This window comes from Vidua macroura, chromosome 12 (assembly GCF_024509145.1).
Source record: "Vidua macroura isolate BioBank_ID:100142 chromosome 12, ASM2450914v1, whole genome shotgun sequence".
Classification (NCBI taxonomy): Eukaryota; Metazoa; Chordata; class Aves; order Passeriformes; family Viduidae; genus Vidua; species Vidua macroura.
Genome location: NC_071582.1, coordinates 10,649,465 through 10,674,086, shown reverse-complemented (window position 1 = coordinate 10,674,086; position 24,622 = coordinate 10,649,465). Strand labels below are relative to the sequence as shown.

At 42.0% G+C, this 24,622-nt stretch overlaps 1 protein-coding gene across 1 annotated transcript in view; it reads left to right on the top strand.

Moving 5' to 3' along the window:
- The first annotated feature begins 5,878 nt into the window (after positions 1–5,878).
- Positions 5,879–24,622, top strand: part of TNFAIP8L3 (TNF alpha induced protein 8 like 3) — a 45,522-nt gene continuing 26,778 nt past the window's right edge. The window contains exon 1 of the mRNA XM_053988888.1: positions 5,879–6,035. Within this exon, the coding sequence (XP_053844863.1) occupies positions 5,984–6,035 (52 nt within the window). The 5' untranslated portion in view covers positions 5,879–5,983. The remainder of the gene's footprint in view (positions 6,036–24,622) is intronic.

The following is a 24,622-nucleotide window of genomic DNA, read 5'->3' as shown; positions in this document are numbered from 1 at the left end:
AAAGAACAGGATTAGAGAAGTTAATTAAATAACTGATGCTACCTATAAACATTCTGGAAAGACAGTACAGTATAGGTCCTCCATGGTTTCCTAGCAACAAAATTTTCTCCGCTTTCTCAGAGTATGGTGAAGTTGTGGAATCCTCCTACACACAATTTGAAATCAGGGATGAAAACAAGGATGACCTATCTTCCAGGCTAGAAGCACAAAACTGCCTCAAAGCATCCTGAAACACAGCTCAGTAAAAAGCACTGCTGGCTTAACTGTGTTTAATTTGCATATTAGGCAAGGTCAAAGGCTTAAATGTGGCAATAGGGTAATGAACCCTTGTACTGAAGGGCATAACACAATAACAGGTGAAAACTAAGGAATGTGACATGTTTTAAAATAACTTCAGCGACCACCAGAAAAATTAAAAATAATTCCCAAAGAAAATGGCAGAAAGGAAAAAGGTTTAGACTGGCAGCTGTCCCCTTGCTTTCCTAGACAGCATCAGAATAGGAATGAAACAGAAAAAAATCCCCTGGTTTATTATATATTTCACAGTGATTCCCTTGAGAAAAATTCTTTAACATTTATTTCCCCACTCCCAGAACAGAGAAAGCAAAAATTTATTTCAGCTAATCAGTTTTAGCCTTTACTATTATTAGTATCCTATATGTAATGAAATTGAAAATAGCAGGTAAAATTATTTTAAAGCCCTGATAGTTACTTATAATGCCTAAATTCCTCCTCATAAAAAAAAAAAAAGAGGGTTATTGTTTAAACAATAAAATTTCCATGCAGAAATTCCTCAAAAGAAATTTCCCACCAACAGAATTAACAGGTGGTTTTTCAATTTGGAAAGTAGCTTTCATTTCTTTAATCACTTAGAAAGCAAGGTTATGAATTCAAGAGTTTGCCAATATACAGGTAATTGCGTCTATAACATAGAGTTAAATCTTAAGAGTAACTTAAGAGTTATATCTTTCTAAGCACAGGATAAATTACCATCTCACACAAAGGAATGGTCAAGTATCTGTAAGAAAATAAAACTCAATAGCACTAAAGTAGTAGAAAACAATGAACTGCCCAGGCAATCCAATTTAGAGTTTAATACAGAAAGCCTTACTCTACAGGCAAAATCCTCTAAAACTGAACAGAAAAGTAACAACATCCTCATGGCCAAAAGTGTACATGAACATTTTTGCTGTTCAATTCCCATGGAAGGCTTTTTTTCTACAAGCTAAGAGGAAATGGTACAAGTTACTACTTTGCTTTTTCACTTTATTTCACTTGGAATTAAAATCCCCTGAGCAGCTTACAAGGCATTGAGATGATAGCAGTGAACTCAGCCTCAATCTTTAAATGTGGTATTCCAAACTTCACAGCATAGGTTCACAGCAGTACCAGGCTGCAGTCTCAGCCTGTGACTGCTTCCTCAGCTCTGCTTTAAGAAGTCAGCACCAGAGGCAGAATATAATTCAGCAAGACCATGGCTAAAAATATGTCCATGCTATGGTAGGTATCCAGAACTTATGCTCCCCATCTCTTACAGTTACTTAAAAAGGGAGGGAACAGAAAATACTGAACTCTTCCATATTTATCTTCTCAACACAGGATGTACAAGCACTGCCTACATCATGTGTTGCAAAAACCTCAATCTTTGAATATCTACTGGCCCATGAGAAAGAATTAAAGTAACACTGACATCTTGTTCATCATTTGAACTCTAAATCAAATCAGACTGTTTGCAGATTACAATAGATGCATGATTGCAACGAAAATCTCCTAGCAGTGCACACAAAATGCATATCTGCAATGCATGCTGATTAGCTTCCAAACACCAGCAAGAGTCTAAGTTGCCAACATGACAAAATTGTTGACAGAGAATATACTGACTCCCATTATTCATGTTCTGGCAATAACGGTGCAGGGTAGTTTTCTTCATTAAATATATACAGATACACCAGAAAGAAATTGGGAAAAAAAAAATCTAAAACCTGCTGCAGCACATTTCAAGAGTGTGTCAGTCTGTGGGAATTGCTGCTCTGTTTAATACATTCAGTAGCAATGGTGCTTGGCATTGTTAGGCCAGAGTGTGACTGCCAGAGGGTCTCATAAATGGTCGGACTGGAAAGGTTCCTTAACAAATACGAAAGATAATTAAATAAATAATGTAACAAAATATCAGGCAACAAGTTTAGAAACAGTATAACCTAGGGGATAAATTTAAATAAAGAAATCATTTGTGAGGCAAAAATATAACCTTACATTTTTACATTTGGAACTGAGAGGAAGATACAATCCCATGCACCTGTCTGGACAGTGTAAAGGAGACAAGTCAAACAAAGATGGTAGAGGGGGTTCTGCTAGATGTAACAATGGAAAGAAAAGAGACTGCTTTCTATCATAGGTTTGAAGGCTCGGTTTCAAGGAGGAAAGCTTGAGTAGCAAACCAGAGGCAGCTTACCAGCCTCTTATTCAGCAGAAATGGATAACTGGATAGTTCACGTACAGCTCATGGGATTCAGGTGAAAGTCTATGCTCTACATTTGACTTTAAAACACAGATTCTCAGTACCTCATTTCCCTCTAAAAAAGAAAAATACTACTATCTTGATTTCACAGCAGGCCTCAAAGGATAAATGTAAGACATGGATGGAATGGTAGCTGGGCTACCTAAGCATGTAGACTACAATGAAATTGTATTTGTGTGAACAAGCAAGTGTGATTTGCCAATAGAACACTGCAAAGCATGAGTCCTAAAAGCTGTCATAGGCACATCTCCAGCACTCACACAATGAGTGGGCAGAGGAGAGTTTCAGTTAAGTTCCATATGGAATGAAGATCAAGACCAGATGCAGCTGAAATGTGAATGGAGGAGCCACACAGAGATGCAGCATCGCATAACTGGGATTACATGGGGCAGCTCCAGTGTTACTGCCTCCCCTGCTACATCCTATTGGTAGAGATTTATAGACAAATAGATTAACTGACCCTTGAGAAAAAACATTCCAGATTCTAAACAGCCCAATCTTTAGGAAGGAATAAAGGAAGTGCTTGCAGAGCTACAGTCACAGAGATTCAGTTTATAACAATGAATATGTAATTGCACTATTTGTACCAAATGCAAAAAATAAATCACAAAATGCCAGCTTTCTCCATGTGGAGTTTCATGTAACAGGCATCCAGATAAGTGCCTATTTTGCTGTTAATAAACTTTTTGTGCTTTTCTCTGCACCAGTATTGTAAGGAGTGGAAACTATGAAGTTCAGAGCTCTAAGCATATGGAATTTTCCAGGTCACATGTTAGACCAAGTGCAGGACTGTACTGGGCAGAGAACATTGAGAAGAAAAAAAACCCTGAATTCTAACCATATGCTTTGAAATGAAACAATATGCTCATTCTGTTACAGCTGAAAACTTTTCTAACTGCTTTATGGTTAGCTGTAATAAAAAGGGAAAGTAATCTTGAGGCAGAATTTACTGTGAAGGAGCAAGTAATTACAGCAGAGTAATGAGAATACCCAATGTATATATGGCAAGCATGAAGCAATATAATAATGATTGAGTTATACCATTTCCATCATTATATTTATTAGTGTGGTTATACAAGGATAAAAAACTGACAGGAATTAAAATAAGTGGGGCTTGGGTCTTTCTTTTAAGTATTCCATGCTAAGACTTCTGCCTTTCAGAGGATCATGAAAAATAACTTTTCCTTATACTAACTGAACTATGATCAGTAGCAGACAAGTAGGACTATCCAAGACCTTAACATTTAATTCCAATTATAGCAAAGGCTATACACTCAAAGGAAAAAATGCAACACAGAAAATAGGATAAGGCCAGTGTCTGGAACACACCTTGGAAAGGAATCCACAGCTGCATTGTATCAGCACCATACATGAACCAAAAATCACTGTAGAGGCAGCCCCCTTTGCCACTGACAGAGCTGGAAGGGCTCTGCTGGACACGTCCCTTCAGAAAACCACCGTGTTCCTCTGCTGATCTGATTACAGCCACTGCCATTAAATAGTCAGAATTCGTCCAGGTTAGAAATTATCATTAGTTTCTAGAAATTCAAGACAGTCCACAAAATTAATTAATTGTCCTCAAACACAAACTTGCTCTTCCTACTAAACTGTGCTCTTATTGGTGAGGTGATTTAGGTTGCTTTAGACAATCATAAATGCAAACAAGAACAATAACAAAAAGAGAATAAGAGAAAGACTAAAATCCTTTTAGCTCTCAGATTCTATGCTTGGTGTGGCATCTGGGATTATTTCTGTAATATAACATTGAGACTTTTCTGTTGCTACATTGTTTCTGTTGCTGCGTTGTTTATATCACAACTGTAGATTCCCCACATATTCTGCAGTCAAATTCTGCATTGGCTTTTCACAACAGAATCCTAAAATCACTTTGGTTTAGATGTTTCTCCTTACATGATACTAATTTATGAAATTATATTCAGCAGTATTTGGAATGTCATTTTAAACTTAATAAAAACATCTACAAACAGATTTTGTTTTCATGGAATAAAACCCATAAGTGTCTTAACAGTATGGGCTCAGGTTATGACAGCAATGTCCCAGATTACTGGAGAACTACCTTTTCACTCCAGAGGTTGAAGGGTTTTGTGTCTAAACTGAACATAGCAATGTGTGCATTCCAGGGTCAGAAAGTTTGAGGTCTTTTCTCTCTTCAGGATCAACCTGATTTGAAGGCAGGGAAGCAACCTTAGAACATAAGCCAAAAGGGCTTCATTTTTTGTATTGTAGCACTGGAAAGAATTCAACAGAGCCCTTTGAGTTAAAATAAATACTTTTTTTTTTAATCTCATGCTCTATGTTAAGAAAAAGTCTTCACACTTGTCAAGAGTGTCAAGCTTGATCTGATGCAATAGATAATTTTCTACATGCAGCCTGAAAGCAGCATCCAGACATGGCTTTTTCTAGCAACAAGGGTGGATGGTTTTGGGGAGAGAATTCCAGACTAAAGCTGTGGTCTACAGCTACAGGTATAAACCTCTGACTGGAGGTTGCAGTATGCTGCAGGTAAGTGTTGAAGGCCCCAGGTAGCTTTTAGGATGTGACATATCCATGGATCCATTAGAACTCCGAGGCCTGTTTTAGGATGGCATTTGGTTCCCAGTTAGAAAAGTAGTTTTTGCTACTACTTTCCTGAGATTCTTGTGCTAGAATTCAAATCACATTTGGTCTGTAACAGCATGAAAAACTAGAAACTAATAAAAGCAAAGGGAAAGATCTGCCTAACCTCAGAGCTGAACAAGTGACCTCAACCCTCTGAATTAAGGGATGGCTCACGACTCTAGTAGCTTGTAGGGCAGAAGTAAAGCCTACAGAATCTAACTTATACAAATTTTCACTTCAAGACAATCTAATGACATGGCCATTTACCAGATATTGCACTGTCTCCCTCAGAAAAACATATAATCAGGAAGCAACAGAATTCAGACCTTCATTATTCTTCTGGGCACTAATACCCAACAAGAACTGGCACTTCCCCATTGGATTCCTCTCCTAATTTTTGAGGACACTTAGCATTAAGGAGACAGAACCAGTGAAAAGAGACGAGGCGACTGAAGCTCAGGGGAGATGTCCACAAGAAGAGTGATGGAAAAGACAGACGGGAGATGGGATGGCAGTGTACAGGACGGTCATTTCGGTATTTTTACGCTCGGCAGCGCTGCCTCGGGAGCTGCCCCGGGCCGTGCGGGCGGAGGGGCCGGCCAGCCCAACTCGTGTAAGACGCGGGGCAGGAGCCGCTCCTCCGCCGCGCCCCCGCTGCCTCCGCCCTCGGCGCGCCCGCCCGGCCCCGCTCCGCCCGCAGCCAATGGCACTCGGCGAGGTGGCCGCATGTGGTGGCGCGGACCCAGCGCCGGCTGCGAGCGCAGGAGAAGGCAGCGGGCTGCGCTCCGCCGCTCCGGGCACTCCTCCTGCCAGCGGCGGCCCGAGCTGCCCCCCGGCCCCTGCAGCATGGACTCGGACTCCGCGGAGCTCAGCGAAGGCGAGCTGGTCTCGCCCGCAGGTAAGCGCCGGCCGCGGGCGCTGGGTCCGGGGCGACCGCGCCGAGGAAAGGGTCGGGTCCCTTCCCGTCCCCTGCTGTCGGGTGCCCGCGAGCTCCGGGCAGCGCTGGCAGGCTGAGGGCACAGGGCAGCGCCATCCCCGCTCCCGCGGCCCCGGCACTCGCGGGCACCGGCAGAGCCGAGCGCCGGCCCCGGTCCGGCCGCCGCTCCCGCGGGCTCGGGGCTGCGGCGCCGCTCCGCTGCTGCCCGGGGCGCGGGAGAGCTGCCCCAAGGGCTGTGACGTGACACCTGATTAAACAGCAGTGCTGGCGCTAGCTGATGCTTTATACCCAGAGGCTGCAAAGTTTTCGGGGGTTTGGCCGTGGCCACTCCGCTGTCGCTCCAGGACCACCGCGCCTGGCGCGCATACAGAAGGGGAGCCGCCCCCGTCCGGGGCGGGCACGCAGAGCCCCCGCGCTGCTGGGCTTTTGTTTTCAAGTCTTAACTTGTCACTAGGAACCATGCTGTCTGGTTGCTGCACCCCACATAGTTCTTGGATGAGACAGAAGGGAAAAAAAATTAAAACCTCTCCTGCCCTTTCCAAACCTTCACGTTCTTGTGTCTTACGCGAAACAAATGATGGTTTGATGCGCCGTAGTCCTGCACACATGGTAAAAACGGGGACAACGAACTTGTGTGAAACACACAGAGGTAGGTTCGCTCCACCAGCACAGCACGTGGCCCAAGGACGCGCTGTCACCTCACGGCCACACCTCTGGGTGCCCGACCCTTGGGTCAGCGGTGGTGTCGCCCTGCCCGCGGCAGAGCAGGCAGCAGGGGTGTCACACACAGGACAGGCAGAACAGGGCTGCAGGGGTGTCACACACACACAGACAGGGCTGGGCTGCAGGGGTGTCACACACAGGACAGGCAGAACAGGGCAGCCGGGGTGTCACACACAGGACAGGCAGAACAGGGCTGCATGGGTGTCACACACAGGACAGGCAGAACAGGGCTGCAGGGGTGTCACACACACACAGACAGGGCTGGGCTGCAGGGGTGTCACACACAGGACAGGCAGAACAGGGCAGCAGGGGTGTCACACACAGGACAGGCAGAACAGGGCTGCAGGGGTGTCGCACACACACAGACAGGGCTGGGCTGCAGGGGTGTCACACAGACACAGACAGGGCTGGGCTGCAGGGGTGTCACACACACGGCTGGCACATGACAGATGCTGGGCTGTCACTGACACCAGGTGCAGAAGGAACCTGCTTGACCTCCAGCTTCCCACAGTGAAAGTCATAGACATCCTTCTCTGAAGCCATTTAACTAGCATCAGATGCAAGTGCAATTGGAATGATGCCTGAAATAGTCCCAGTGATCATAATAAATCCAAATAGAAAGTTGCCATGTTATGTTATTAGATCTTTGAGAAAAATCTTTTCACCATAACCAGTCCAGGATGGTGTACTTCATGCCAGCTAACACCCTCCTGCATCCCCAAAAAGAAGGATTTGAACACCAATGTTCTAACTACAAAGGCAGAAAAGCGTATTTTTTTGAAATATTGAAATATTTGAAAAATTTCACCTGTCCTATACAGCAGTGATAAACAACAGTAGGAAGTCATAAGATAAATGTGTTTTCTAGAGTCCCAGCAGAACATTTCATAGCATAATCTGAAATCTAATTCAGTTTTAAATACTAGGGGTATTTACTCCTGGTATTTTGCTTTGTATGTTCTTACTTGAGATCTAGAGAATTAAAGAAGACCAGCAACAGGTCACAGAGCTCCTTATATTCACAGAACTCTGTTAGGCTGAACCTACTTGCAAAGACCACCAACAGCAATAATTTTTCATCCAAACAAATCTTCCAAGCCATGCATGAAGAGCAAGTTGCAAACATTACATTTATAGACAAATTAATATAATAGAGCTCCTGCCAGAAATTTATTCCTGTTCTGAATAGGAATTTCTTTTAAATAAATATAAAATAACTATGCTCAGAGATTGCCATAAGTGGTTTTCATGTCATCACTTGTTAGCTGCCAGGAGTTGATGTTCATCAATCTCCTTTCCTCTTTTCTGTTCCTTCTTTGTTCTATTTAAGAGAAGAAAAATCTGGTATTTTGGCCATACATGGCAGATGCCTATGCATTAGAATAAAATTGGAATAGAGAGAAAACTTGGATGTTTTGTCTTACCCAGCTGCATTTTTTTTTTCTGCACTAAAGAATTACATGCTCTTTGTTATCCCCCATCATCTTCTGAAAAATAGATCTTTTTGCTAGATTCCCTTTGGTCTTTTTTCTGTACTCTGCCATATGCACAGTGCAGCCTCTCTCTGTACGTGGGTGTTCAGTCAGGCTGTCAGTCACTGCTGCAGGCACAGCAGCTGAGGGGCTGCAGTGTGGGGTTCAGCCACCACCCTGCTCGGGGAGGTGCACACCCACAGCTCATAGGGCAAGCACAGTGTCTGGGAGGAAAATCTGGGATGAAGTCCTGGTGATGGTTTCATTTTGGACACTCATTTTAGTACAGCTAGACTTTGGCACTGAAATTGACAGCAAGCCCCGTGTTTAGCTTGCTCTCCTCATTACCAGTCCTCACACTTCCCCGGGCTTCAGCTGGCACAGTTCAAGCTGCCTGCAGCCACTGCTGAGGCTGTCCGATTGTTTGGGCCCCCTGGGATGCAGTTTGCTTTATCTCCAGGCTCCACCATGCTGATGCAACACAGATGTTTAAAGCATAGCCCATTTCAGGGATTGCACCACTCGTGCAATGCTTTCCCAGCCTTTTGTTCTGTCCCAGTGAGTGGCACCCTCGCCATTCCTGGACTCACACGGGGGTGCAGGAGGCTACCTAGTGCACCCCCACCATCTGCCATACACATGTGGCTTCCAAGAACCAGCTGGAATCATGCTCCAAGATCCCAGCAGCCTCATTTGCTTTAATAGCCCACTTAAAACTTGAGTCTCTCAAAGGAGGCAGAAATATTTTTTCTGTATTTATTCCGAACATGTTGTCACAATAGCATCTTCATAGTTCTTAGGTGGAAACAAAAAGCTCCTTGTATGTGAGCAGTGCAAGATGTTAGCTGTACTTTAAAGCAAACAAACAGCAAAAACCACCACACCTCTAACAACATTCAGCCCTACAGCCTTGGCTCCCACAAGTCTCCAACACCCATCTATGACTGCTTTGCACTTGAGGTGTCTATAGGGTCAAAAAGCTTTGGTTTTCAAAAATGGTTACTCATGAGACAGACTCCTATTAAGAACATTAAACAGGTCTTCATGATTCTGAGAAAATTATATATTGTGGTGCAAAAGAAGAAAAGTTACTTATTATCTAGTGAAATTTCTAGTTTTACTGCAGAGGTGACTAGTCATTTTCTTTTTTGTCCTACAGAAGAGCTTTTGAGAACTGAACAGGTAATCTTAAAATAGAATATGGTTCTCATTTTTGAATGTCCACTTATTGAGAGGTTGAGTTTTAAAAAGGCCCTTTTCAATAGAGTAATGGTCTCCTTTCCCTCAGCTCTTTCATAGTCATCCTGCCACATGAAAGAATGATCCTCCATGTCATCTTTCAGAGTAACATTTCACAAAAATTCAGGTCATCACCAACAGAAATGATTTCGCAGTGGGTTTGGAAATTCTGCATACAGGAAAAAAAAGGTGTGAGACCTTCATTTGGTGTGCCTTGTCCTAGGTTCCCTGGCTGAAACAGGCAGGAATTTGGCCATGTAGCTTTTATGTGTACTGATTTAAGCCTTTATATAAGCCACCAAGTCAAAGCATGGATTTTCATGTTTGTTTTAATGGAACTGTTACTTTACAGTAGTAACATAAGATAACCAGAGGCTAAATATGGTCTCTGAAACAATACAGATTATCCTCATGAAGTTTAACATACTGTGGAGAACAAAGTGTTGCTGGTCCCTTCTCTGGGTTTCCTTCCACAGAAGTCAAATATGCTTGGCCTAGGAAAGAGCAGTTTGTATTCCAAGTAGAGCTCTAAATTGGTGGCAGGGGTTTTGGTTTTTGGGTTTTTTTAAGAATTAACAGTGTGAAGCTTTCAACTTTGTATAATGGCAATGATAACAAGATGAAGGAGACCATAAGGGCAGTGGCAGCCTGATTATGACTTCAGTACCTTTTCAACACAGCCAAGATCTTACCCTGGAACCCTTAGCACAAAAAATGTTAATGCATTTAAAAGTATTTGATAAATTATCTGAGCTTGTCCCTGGGCAATAAATATATACTTGGTAAAAAACCCAACTGATTTAAACATTATTTACTGGTGTAAAACGACCTCTACAGACATGAATCATTTTTCTAAAGCTGTACTATTATTTGATTTGCAATGCTTAGCAAGTAATTTTTTCTGCAAATTATTTATCATGTTGTGTGAACTGTCTGTATTTCTGTGATGTTAATCTTTGAAGCCTGTTATATATTTTAGTCTCTGTTTTACAGAGTTAAATGCCATTAAAGAGTTAATATATTCTTGCAAATACAAAATTAATTAGAAAGTGTAACGAAGACATTTAAGAATTGAGGCATTAGTAACATGTTTATGTGATGTATAGTGCAAGTAGGCATTGTTTAACCTTTTGCAGTATCACACCATTTGAAAAATAAAGCCTTTGCTCCAAGGAATATTTGTGTGAAGGAGGAGGGGTTTGGTTTACCAAAGCCTTGTCTTGATTCTACATAGAATGTTCCAAATCAGATAAACAGTAATATTTATTAGACTTCAGACAAGCCAGAAGAACTAGTAGATAACATGTTCCAAGTATGAAAACTAGAAAACTATTTTAAAAGCAAAGAATTTTTATTAAGTTCTTTCTAGCAACTATCTAATAAAGGCTCTCCCTTTGCTTTCTGCTGGACAACAAAGGAAAACAAAGCTAATTAAAAAACAGATGGACAGACAACAGACATGAGCTAACATGCCATGGGACTCGTGCACCAAACTGTTACAGGGCTTTCTGGATCACACTGCAAACTGAGGCAAGCACAGGTCCAGGTCTCTCTGCCAAGAGAGTGGGCAAGAGATGCTTTGGGATGAGCAGGCAGCAGCAGCCGGGGCAAGGATGTGAGCCAAGAGCCTGGTTGGGTGAATTTTTTTCTTTTAGTGTTCCCTCCAGGAATTACCTGGGCTGCTGATTTGCATACAGACCCCTCATTAGTACAGCAGCTGCCAATTAGGGAGTCCTGTCCAGCAGGGAATAAAGAAAGAAAAAAAAAATAAAAAGAGTAAAAACTTTAAAGGGAAAAAAAATTCTAACCACACTGTAAGGATAGTTAAGACCATAAATAATCCCACTTTTGTCAAATTGACTAGACACCTTGGACAAACAATCATTCATTTGAACAAGTCAATTTTTTCAGGGTTCTGTTCTTAAAATCAAGTGAAAATATGAACTTCATGAAGCACTGGATGGAAGCCCAAGCTCACTTGCTTGTGCAAGATTATGACCAAGCTGTTCCACCACTTGAAATTTTGATGCTGCTAGCAGTCAGTGAACAGGAAGCCTCCACTCTTTCTAATATGTAGATATGGACAAGGAATTTATGATGGCATGTTAAATTCGTAAGTAGGAATATGACACAACTGCTGCCACACAGCAATTATTGGCCATTCCTGTCTGCCTTGCCAAAGGTCTGGGATGAGACTGAGTTCTATTTAAAGTGATATTTTGGCAGTAAGGAGTGACCTGCACAAAGCAATGAGTGCACTGTCTCAAAAAACTCACACTTCCCCTTTGAAGAAATAAATTTTTTAGCCTTTCATCTCCTCTACAGCAAAGACTAAAAAGTCATGGTGGGAAGAGTGTGTCACTTTATTTAGCTGGTAACAGAGCAATCAAGCTATAAATCCCAGGTAAAAAGAACAACAATAGGACAGACAGATGAGAGAGTTTTCCTGAAGACCTGGCCTGTCTGAGAAACCTTTGGTACTGGCATTCTACCCACAGCATCAGCCTTAGGGTGACAGGCCCTCCCAGGAAGCAGGAGAACCCTGTAACTTTGAGACCTCAGTGTTTTATCTGGTAAACTAAGCAGGACCTGGCTGTGAGCCCAAGCAGTGGTACACAATCCTCTAAACTGTTTATCTATTAATACTCTTCCTGGCACTGTTTCAGCCCGTGCTAGATAGCCTCCCACTAAATGTCCTGGCATGAGACAGAGGATAACAGTGGCCAGTATGAATTAAACAACATTTGGAGTGTGGGAAAGAATTCAGCCTGTATCCAGATGGCACTACAATGCATGGACAAAAGGTTCTGTCCTGGTGTATCTACAGACAGGGACCCCGTGGTCAGAGGAGGGTGCAGAGGTTCTTCACTCTTACTGTGGCCTCCAATGCCTGCTCAAGGCTGTCCAGGCTCTTGGGCTGCTCAGGGACCCTGCTCAGGGCAGCTTCCCTGGGCTGAGACCTGGGTTTGGAGCCTTGCCCAATTAAAAGTGTGTTACTTGTTGTTTGCCTGCAGAAATCTCTTTGCCAGTTACATTATGGGAGGTCGTTTCATGGGCTGACAAGTGCAGCTGGAGGAGATTCATGGGAGGCTGAGACTTGCTGCAATAACTACAGCTTTATAGCCAAGGATCAAACATCATCTGGAGAAGCCAAGCTGAGCTCAACATGGGCTGCTAGCCCGTGAGTTTTTCTGCTCTTTAAGGCAGACATCTTTAACAAAATAGGCTGAGAAAGAGCAAGAGCCATTTTGATGTCTTTTCAGTGGTCACTAATTCCTCCTTGGTACAGATGCTGGTTTATATCAAGTTTGAGCAGTTGGCTCTGTTCAGCCTTTCTGCAGAGGAACAGAGTGACCAGTCCCTCTGTACAGGTGTAGATTTTGGCTGACATCTGTTGATATAACAACACAAAATAGAGCAGGAAGATTATGCCATCTATGAAACAAACACTTCACTATGGAGACATTCTCCTAGGTCTACTTACTAGCGCTAGTTTAACGTGAAAGGCAATCTTCTGAAACACTAAAAGATAGCATAATACCCCACTTATCACCATCTCATTCCTGGCATTAACTTTGTTTATCCAAGCAGTTTGTGTTGCAGGAAAAACTAAATTCTTTCTCTTTGAAGAAATGTATTAACACTGTCATTGTGTTAGTGCTTCCTTTCCAAATCATTTTCCATTTACTTCCAGAGCCTATAGTTTACATGGTCAAATCACTGACAGATGCAGATCAAATAAATACAAGTTTCTTAGACTTTTCAAAGTCAGGGGTTTTTGTTTTTTTTCTTTAATTAAGATAACCATCTCTCAGCTTATTTTTTCAACAAAAGCTCTGTGCCATATAGTGTTATGCCAGGTGAATATCTGTAGCTTTTGTTTACTTGCATGTAATTTTAGCTTTGTGGTTTTGTGCATCATTTCCCTCTAACTCCCAGAAGTGAGAAGGAAGTAGGATAAAGGTATCAAGAATGACCTTCACGTTCACTTCAAAGCAAGTTATAGTTGGGGCCTCATTATTTTTATACATTATTAATCATCTCCACTGTTAGGAAGAATGTTTACTAGTAGATACAAAAGTAATCAGTACAGTCATCATGATGCACAGCTACTGGATTAATTAGACAGTGATAAAGAAGTGGTGAGGAAAAATATTGACTGGAATTACAGTTTTAAGAATGGCATAAAAAGTTCAAGCCTAAGTATACATAAAAACCACTTGCACAAACTTTGTACAGTGCCAGTGTGTCCCCTTCTTACCCCCTTGGACTAACCAGTGCTCTTTAAGTACACCAGGGTCTATATAACTGAGAGGAAGTTTCTGTTCAGTGATTAAAACCTCACCTGCATCAGCAACTAGCTTCTGGTGTATGAATCTAGCCTGACCTCAGCTGAGGTTTCTCTGGCTGCTCTCTTACCTGCATTTGTTTTTAAGAGTCTATTTCTATACTAGTTCTTAAAGGTCAGATTATCCTGCATAAGAAGGATGTAACACTTTACATCCTTGGGGCAGATATAGCCCCAAGAGAGTTTACTCTTGCCTACAGCCTTGTCCATTCCTCTCCCCCAAAACAAAAACCCACAACCAAACACAAAAGCAACAACAGGAAACGAAAACAACCACCAAAAACCCCCAGACCTGTACACTCATCCAAAACAGTCACCACTGGCATTTCACTGTAGAGCACTTCCCCTTACAGAAATCATACAGAACTGATGGAAAGCCAAGAACAAATTGTCTCAGGGACAGATGAATACCAGTGTTTTCCACAAGTCCGTGATTTAACTTCATCATTTGGATTAAATCAGATGCCGGAGGGCTTAAAGCAGTCCCAGTACTTAGTAGTGAATCAGCTGGCATCTGTTTATCCTCCAGACCTGGATATCTCCTGGAGTTCTGAAGTCAAACTGTGAGCTAGGGCTCTTAACTAGTTGCTGTTGTTCACTTCTGCACAACTTTCTCTTGAACTTGTTGACTTTACTGTGTGCTAGGTGGTTGAAAGCCTAGTTGGGGACAGACAGAAAATAGCCACTTTCAGTGTTACCTTGCCACATACTTGTGCTGGTATAAATGGATGTTCCCACTCCATCAGGAGCAGTGAGGGAGGACAGGCTGAGACTCCTCCTGCTTTGAGAAAAGCCACATGCAGGGGGCAAGGAAGGTCTGAAGTCTCCTTGCACCCTTGCTTTGACTGTCCCTGCCACCAAAGAGGCCGAGGCCCTTGCAGGAAGGCAGATTTTGGCTATATTCTCCATCTTCTAACCTCTAGAATACTTTAAAATTGTCTCTTTTCCTATGTGCTCTCCTATCTTAGACTAACAATTTGTGTTCATTCTCCAGATACCAACATCTTTCTAGGACTTAACTGATCTCTCACTTCTCTGTGCCCCAGCCAATATACTGTCCTCCTCAATTCTGCCAGTATTGATCTGATTTTTCTTCCTTAACTCATTTCTTCTCAAATGCTCTTGGGTTTATGATTTCTACCACTGAAAGAAGGGAGTAAATGCTGTTAGGTTATATTTCAAGAAAGGGGAAATTAATGGAAGTAAGATACTGACTTGGCATTGTAATTAAAGGTTCTAGAAACAGGAACTAACCTGCCTCCTCTGGCAAACAAAAAATACAGACAGTGGGCTTGCAAGTGGGATCAGGAAAGTTAATTTGATTTTGAAATACTGAAACAGGTAGATGCAATATTTGCCAGCAAGTGAGCAATAGCATCTTCACAGATAACAAGGGCTTCCCAGCTATTTCCAGAATGCATTCCTGAACAAACAGCTCATTGAAGAAACAGTATATCCTCATCCATATAAGTTCAAATAATTGGGCTTGAATAGCAGATCCAGGGAGAATTGCATCTGTCACCAGACAAAGCAGCTGTGACTGTCACTGATCAAACGAGGTCAGAGGAGGACACTGTTTTCTAGTGATATAACTTAACTACAAGGAATAAAGGAAATCAGAGCCTTGCTATTTTGCAGAGTATCGTGTTGGATCACAGCATGCAGATCTCCCTCACACAAGGTAACAAATATATATTTATTAAAAAGTGACAATATACTTTCATTTAAAAAATATTAGAAGAGAATTCACAGAAATTGCCTCTAGAAAGCAATCAGAAGCTTTAAACAGCTGTGAAAAGGCAGTGAAAGCAAAAGATGCTTCTGTAAACTAAACTCATCTTCACTTGGGACAAGAATGTCTATTTTGATTTTCTTCTGCCAATAAGACAAGGATGAGAGCACAGAAATGCACTGAGGGAGGCTTCAGGGAAAGGGCTGAAGCACAGGAATTGCCAAGTAGGTACAGACTCACCAGAACACCAGCACAGTGCCTACATCCACCCTTCCACTCTGCTACTGACTGGCCTGAACTGAATCAAACTAAAATTGGGCCCATTCTGCCCTTTGGAGGGTCAGCAGCCACCCTGACACTCAGGTTTCATCGTCCATCACTGGGGAAGAGAAACAAGGTTCCCAGAAGCAGGGTCCCCATTTTCCACCACGGCATCTCTCCCTGGATTGCTGACTCTGTGCCACCCACCTCGCACGTCCTTGGTCAGCAGCACCCCGTGAGTGACCAGAGAGGGGACACAGTCCTGCCTGGCAGACAGGGAGGGCACAGCTCTGCCCTGCCCTGTTGGCCTGGTTCAGGGCAGCAGGACAATCCCCCACTACAGCATTGTGCAGCCAGAATATCTTGGAGATTCCCCAGAGCTGTGCCTTTGCCCATCCATGTCGGGATGATGAGTATCAGTGGCTCCTGCTCTGTTTGGAGCTCTGTGTATTCACCTTTCAGAACCTGGTGAGGGGAGCGGTGCCTTAGCAACAGCCAAGTAGTATTAAAGAAGAGACAAGTGACATGCAGGAAGAGAATTTAGGGTGATGGTGGGGGAGAGATTATTCAGTGTTTTCCATATTTTGGTATAACAGAATTTAATTTCCTTGAAGTTACTGCAGTCAATGACAAGCAGAAGTGTGCACATGAAATACCTCTGGCTGAGCACTGAAATAAAGCATGACTAGACATACCAAATAACCCATGCAGACTGCAAGGGGTTGTTTAAAAAATAATTATATACTTGTCACTGAAGAAGCTTTTCTATATTTATAATTCCCTTTTCCTCATAGCCTCATCTGATGGAATTCAGATAGCATGCATGCCATTATGTAAACCAATTCTGGAATACTTCACTCCTTTCCTCTCTTTTACAGGCATTAAGGCAGTAGTTACACTTCTTAATGGGCATTATTCTAGGGACAGTTAAGGCCTATGCTTAGTCACTTCATCACTGACTAAAATACAAACTCTGCTCGTATGCCATTAAAGAGATTGAAAACAAATCTTTAAATAAGTACTTAGCTTGCTTTTAAAGCAATGTGGTTTCTTTACTATGATAAAGTGATAAAAATACATATGAGATCATAAAGCTCACAGTAATTTTGTTGCTGAAGAAGTTTTACAGCTATCTACTTGAATTCATTTGGTTTGAAACTTGCCTTGGTCTAGCATTTTTTTGAGTTGAAAACATTTTTTTATATAAACAGCATGTGATTGAATATAACTAAGCTTTTTTATACATATGTAAAGTGGACAAAAAAGATTTTCCCTAAGTAAGGAAATGCTATATATAGAAGGAAATCTGAAGACTTTCAAGTCACAGACTTCAGGAGGTTTGTTAACACTATCCCCAGGGAGACAGAAAGACAAACAATAAAAAAGCAATTTCCTGCACAGGAACATACAGAACATCAGAAACACCTAGTAAAGAGAACAGAGTTGTGCAGAGTGGAAGTCATTTATCCTGCTGGTTCATGTTTTTCACTGTACTAATCATCATTCCCTGTTACCATCAATGGCAGGTGCACACACATCAGTAGGTAACACTGAGTTTTAAGTATTTTTAATAAATGTCACAACCTGAATAAGCCAGAGAAGCCTCCACAACTCTTGAGATGTATAGTGTGGAATAACAGCTCTGGGGAAGAAAGAATGCTACAGGGCATGATTGTGCCATTAGAATTGCAGAGCCACTGAGGACAGAGCAGTCTCTGCCCTCCAGAGCTGCCCCAAGCAGCACCATGGCCAGGAAACTGCATCCCTAGGGGGACATCGTGCTGCTGAGGGAAAAATCCTGCATGCAGACCTTCTGCAACTTCTTCTCAGACCTTGAGGGTGGCAGACCTGGATTGTGGTAGGAGTTGGACCAGATGCTCTTACTTGATTTTTTTTTTTCCTTCTCTTTTTTCTTTTTAGCAGACACGGCACAAAGGAGTTAATATGACCACAAACACACAAAATTGGTATTTAAAGTTACTTCCACTTGGGCTCACAGACACACAGCTTTCACAATGACAAAGGGGAACCAGAAGCTTGTCCATAGCAAATAAAAATTAATCTTGGGACAGTGCTGCCTGAGCCATTGAAAGCAGGGGACTGATTCTGCAGTAGCAGTTATTTAGGTAGAGCAGACATCACAGAAGAAATGTTAGATGGCTGCACTGAAAGGGTTTAGGAAGTGCAGGATGTGCATGGATGTGTCAGATTTCAACAGATGGATTGCTGATTTGGGGTTTATGTAATTCAGAGCTGTTCTAACAGAGTACTGAGGGACAGACATGCAGAGTAACAGAGAATGTCAGTATTTAAGAAGCTTTGCCATGTTTTCACATGCTTATTTGGAAAAAAAAAGATGGAAAGAAAATATCCAAATTAGTTTTTCCTTCATAAAAAGAACCCCAAACACATACACAAAAAAAAAAAAAACAACAAAACCTACAGTGGCAAGAATCTTTTCTTTGTGTGACATCCCAGTTAGGTTTGTGCACTAGTAATCCTGTATTCATATTAACCCAATTTGGTACATTGTAAAAGGCATCTGGAATCTGTATAGCTTTCAAAATACACTTTGCAGCTTTAGATTTCTGTTAAATAACATCTTCCTGAATTTCAAAGCAAATAAAACTGGAAATTTAAGGACACTGTAAAGATACTGGGATATTTTTTTGTGCAACCTCCCATATGATAACTTTTCAAAATCTGATGATAAAGTACTGGACTGTCAGCAGGATCTTAATGACAGCCTTAAGCAAGTTTTTCAGTTGTATCTATTTCTCCTCCCATTCCTGTCTTGTCTGTTTTTACCTTCACTATTTTTAGGTGAGGAATGTCTTTCATTACACTTGTGCAGTAAGAACCCTGAGGTGTTTTATGAAAATCATGTAAATACTAATATCAATGCAGGGCACGGTCCCTCATGGTACTTTTATAGGTATATTATCAGAGGGCTTCCTTTCCTACCAGAGAGAAAATCTGCACTTCTGCAGTTCACACATCTTAAATGTGAAAGATACATATGCATTCTATAAGGACTTCCAGAAGTTTTTTGTGAAAAAGACTGCAGTTTGTACACTACTTTATCTTAACCAGACATGACTTTTTGTCATATTAATCAGACGACTGAAATTATTTTTTTCAATAAGCAGTGCTACTGCATATCATAAGACAAAGGAATGTTACAGGCAAAAGTAGAAAATTCATCTTTTTAGCAATTGCGCTAAAGAGAGCACACATTTTTCTCCTCCATTTTTCCATTTGTTTCTGATTCCAACTCTTTTGCTTTCTGGCACTGAAAGTATGTTTGGAATCAAACTAGACCCCACAATTTGAAGTTATCCTGTGTTACTTTGTTTTGCTTTTCCCTTTAATATATTCTTACTAAAATGAAGAAAGCCATTCACCCAGAGAGAATTTACCAGAAAGGGTTTGGCAGCATTAACCTGCTGATGACTGCTGGCATATTCTTTGATTCAAGTCTTTGCAGGGTGGGATCAAACACAAAAAAAGATCCTGACCAAGTGATTGGACACAGGCTTTCCTGCATGGCCCTCGTACACACACCGTGGTGTAACACTACATCATCCATGAGAAACCTGCTGTAAGCCACAGAGAAAAGCATTCCCACCTCACCTAGAGCCACTTCTTTCTTTACAGCCCAAGTTTCAGCTCTTGCACCTAAAAGAGTTTGTGTGGACTTCACATATATAACCCATCTACACAATTATCTTCTCAGGAGGTGCTTGCTGCCAAGCTCCCTTGTGTGCAGGCCAAGGAATATGGACATTTTCCAGTCCTGCCTGTTAAGACTTCCCTGCAGGAAGCTGGCTTCCTAGGGTGTGAATTTGTGCTTTAAAACCATCTGCCCTGCACTGCTTCATCTCAGGCAGTGCCTTAGTGGAAGAAACAGTAAGTCCTGTTCAAAGGTCACAAGGGTGGTAACCTGGCACTGACCCTCAAGTTCTACAAACCCAGATGAAACCTGGCCTGAAATACAACAAACTGCAAAGCCAGCTCCAGCCAAAAGACAGCTTTTCTTAAACTGAGCTCTGAGAGTCACCTTGCCTGTAGAAACACAAGTTGAAGACTTCCTGGTAAACAGCTGTAGTGGATAATGTTATTTTAATTCTCTCACTTCTCAAGATCAGTTTATTTATCTGGAAATGAAATCATAGCAAGACAACGTTTTCCACAGTCACACATACTGGAAGAATACTGAATCCTGTTAATGCACAGAAGGATCAATGTCTGCTGGAGAGACAAGAGGCACTCAGCAAGTTTGCAGCCAGGGACATTCAGCCTGGCATTAGGAAAATCAGAGTTACAACCACTGAGAAGGAACGTGTGTCTTTAGGAACAGATCAGACAACTATCTCTTCTAGCCTGTTAGCCTTACCTCAGAGAAAGGAATGGATTAGATGATTGATGTAAAGGTTGGTTTTTTTCCCTTCAGCCTCAGGTTTCTATGGCACTGAAACAATACACAACAGTTCAAAGCTTAGCTCAGTGATGTAAACCATTTTTTACACCAAACCTGACTCACTTTCCGTGTGAGGAGACACAATAACCTTTGCCAAAACTCAGTCCTTAACTCCATCTCATTTTAACACTGATAGTCTTTTAGATAAAGCCTCCAATTGTTCTGGAGGGTATAATTCCTTCACTTAATAGCTGTGTAGATTGCCCCATCCTAACATCAGCCAAAGAGCCCTTGCCAGCTGTACCTCATTCAGTGATCAGTTAGCTAATGACATTGCAGGTGATTTTTAACACAAAAATTGCTTTCCAAGGTGTAAATGCAGACAGTTCAGTTGCAGAGGCTCATAAAGACGGCTGAAAAAATATTTAAAAAAACATACTCAAATATTCTTATCCTCCAATCCGCAGCAAGCCAGAAAACCATCGTGGCATTAAGCCATGAGATCAGGTGCACCCCTTGTGTGTAACCCATGCTCTCAGATCACTTTCACAATCCATTCTCATGTGCCTAGATTCACCTCAGATTGATTCCTCCCAGCATCACCTCGGGTACTGCTGATCCTTAATTGCTACAGCAGGCACTGCCCTGCAGACTGGATTGGCCTCACCTGTCTGGAAGCCAATGTTCCTGCAGGAGCCAGGTGCAGCCACCTTCTGTGCCAGCTGGCTTTGAAAGCAGAAAGAGCCAGTCCAAATCATCAGCAGATTATACCTGGTGCTCTGTCAATAACATTTATACTCCCATACCCTATAGCCACTATTGACACCTCATGGCAAACTTCCCTCTATTAATTAATAGTAAAATGTATCACCCATAGGTAAATGCAACTTGACTAATGCCTACTAGAAGCACTTTGTGGGTATAAGTTACACCTGGAAATAGGGGAAAGTGGATTTAAATTAAAAATACACCATCTACTCCCAACCTGCAAACTGATTATACATTGATTTAGAGCTCAACAGTGCAGTGAGGCCAGGAGACAAAGGAATACCAAGTGTAGGTACTGAGGAGGAGACACACTTTCTGTCAAACCAGACAATGTAATTTTATACCTTAAACATCTGGGGTTTTTTTATTTTAATCCTGTTATAACACAGCTATATATAGCAGGAAAAGAGTCTTACTAAAGTAGACCTGTTCCTGAAGTGACCTAAGATAGACTAAACAGACCATCTGTCTGGGAATCTGATTTTTAACCAGAAATAAAAAGGAATGTTAGAACCTATGAGTTATAGTTAGCCTTAGTCCTTATTTCATAGTGCTCTAACTTTCCCCTGGAAAAATGTAAAGACTGAAAGAGGGGGAGGAAAAAAGGGTTTTCTAAAGTTTTATTGCCTAGAGGGAAGACAATGGGGAAAGTCATTTTTCCTCTCAGGGAGAGAGCTGCAAAGTCTCTCCGAGCTGTACAAGAAAAGCACAACAGAGCAAAATTACTGAAGTGCAATGTACAAACAAGACTACTAGAACAAAGAGATTGGCATCACGTTCAGCTATGCTGCTGCCAGAAATAAACTTATTAAGCCTTGATGATATTCATTTGAATATTAAAGGAGATATACATTCATTGCTCTTCAATATGAAAATAAAATACCTCAACAGAAAGCAGCTAAAATGATAATAGAGCCATATTCCCAAGGACCATGTAAACTTGCACTACAAGAAAATACCCTTTCTGTGAACTCCTCTTGAGCATGGAGAATGTACTTATTTATACTGATTAATCCAATAGTTTCCTCTCTTTGTTTCAGACTACTAATTAATATCTCTGCTTTAAAAAAAGCAACAAACCAACCAACACAAAAAAAAAGCCAAAACCAAACACAACAAAAAGGAAAACCACACAACCTGAACAAGCAAAAATACAAAAATTGCCAATCTATCTTTACTTTTAAAGTCAGAGAGTGAAGAGATGTCCTTTAAACCCATAGTCAGACAGGCTAGTGGAGGTGTCACCACACATAGTGCCAGGAGAATTGACTCCTTGGGTCTTGCAGAACTTTGCCAAATGCCCTGCCAGACACCACTATGAATGTATGACTAAAGAACTGTAGTGTCAGATTTTTACATTTAGCTTCTTTCAGCAAAAACAATGAAAAATTTATAGGAGTAGTTGTATCCATTTTCAGTTCTGTGAGATAACAAAACTACAGCAACCATGCAGACAACCCCAGGTTCCACCTGTACCTGCTGCCAGAGCAACACAAAGGACCACAGACCCCTACCCTGTGCAGACCTGGGGCACTGTGACAAAGCCACCGTCTCTCACAGAGGTTTTGGCTGCAGGCCCCAAGTCCTGTTGGACAGAGCAGTCCCCAGGTGGGACCAGGGCTCCTTCCAGCCCAGCACACCATGTCTCACAGCAGCAAAACCCCAACCAACCACTGTGATACCAGCAAAGCAATTCCTCACAACAAACAGCCCCAAGCAGGAAGACAAAGAGCCAGCAGCACTCAGGAGCTGCACACTCACCTTGCAAGTTGTGTGTCCCATGTTCCAGCCTTCCACAGCCACCTTCTCCTCCAGGCTTCCCTGCAGGAATAGCCCCCTCCCCCGCCTCTCCCACGTTTGTAGCCCCAGGTGCAGCTGGGCAGTGCAGCCCTGGCTCTGCTGATGGGGAGCACCTGGTGCCGTGGAGGGACAGCACCACCATGCTTGGGTCAGGGCTCTCTCCCAGGAAGGTGCCACTGCAGAAGGGCTGGCAGGTGCCCCCATTGCTTCCTGGCACCCCTGTTCTGCCCTCGGTGCCAGGTGAATTTGCCATCACAGGCTGCAGCCCTGCCTGGCCCAGTGGTGGTGCAGACACTGAAGTTCTGCATCCTGTAGGGGTTGTGCCCCTCAGGTGACCCATGAGACCCCCAGTACCTGCTTAAAGCATAAAGCTCACCCCTTCCAGGGCAGCTTTCCCAGCTCCCAGGAGAGGAAGTGTTACCATGTGTGTCTCCCATGGCTGCATGTTCTGTGTGCCTCGGACACATAATCCAAAATGTGGGTACCTGCCTCATCTGATTTTGAGCCATCAATTTTTGTCCTACTTTGGTACTTCAAAGTCTGCTTTTTGGTTTTCTACTTCAGTCATCCCTGTGTTCAAAAGCAGAATATAAATAGGATCACAGAAACCAATCTTCCATTTCTTCCAGAATAAAAATTAAATCTGCACTATTGACATCATCATATGCAAGTAGCAATCACAGAGTAGAACTACATAGCACGTCATAAAAGGATTCATCAAATATTAAAGAATTTGATTTTTAATTGAACTTTCAGTGGTCAGACTTTTTTTTTAATTCTGTCAATATTTTTGAAAAGCATGATAGAATTGTCTTGCAGTATAAAGTTGGTTAATACATAAAATAAGTATCTTCAGATCAGAGTAAGGTAATTTAAATGCTCAAAATACCTTATTAGGATTAAGAGGAAAAACATAATTGCTAATTTGCTACTAATAAAATAGATTTTTGTTTATTGTGTAACACTGAAACAGGGCCTAACCTTGCAGCTTTAGTTTGGTAGAATTCCCATCAAATGAGGAACTAGTGCTAGACATAAGTCATCACATGGGAAGAATGTGGGAAATATTTTTCTTATTAAGCCTTACAAGTTTTTTTTTGGAGTAGCCAGCAGGTATCCTCAGCTCTGAAGATGTTAAAGGCTTACATGTCATCATGGACTGGGAAAATCACACTGTCAAGAGCATAAAAGGGACATAGCACTGAAGTGGGGAAATAGAAATTTAAAATTAATTTACTGTCCCACTCTTAGTTTAGTCTAGGTGGAAGTTCTCAATCTGGAAATGATGTTATTTGGGTCTCTGTCTCACATCTTTTACATGTATTTCATGGTTGCTAAGAAACAGCAGCATTACAGCAGAGTAATCATTCGTACTTCAGTCTAAATTGTGGTTAATTAGCTGATGTGTGAAGTGGGATCCCTACCACGAACAGAAAGAGATACCGTTTATGTTAAAAGCACAAACCAACACAACTGACAAGCTGAGGATTTGTTCTCAATCAAAATGTTCAAATGCCAAAAGCTTTGGAAAGTTTGCATTCCCTGGAGTGGTCTGTAATACATGGGAAGGATAAAGGAATCATGATTAGCTATGTCCCAAAATCTGTCCTTTTGCAGGCTTTAATGAAAATTCTCAGCTTGAGTGTGAAATCCAGTGGGTACAAAACATGGGTACAAAAGATGATATGATTGGATATATTAAAACAAAAGGAATTTATTTTCTGACATGGATAATGTATACAGCAGGACAGGGCTTACAGTTTAGGAAAAGGTGGAAGTAAAAGA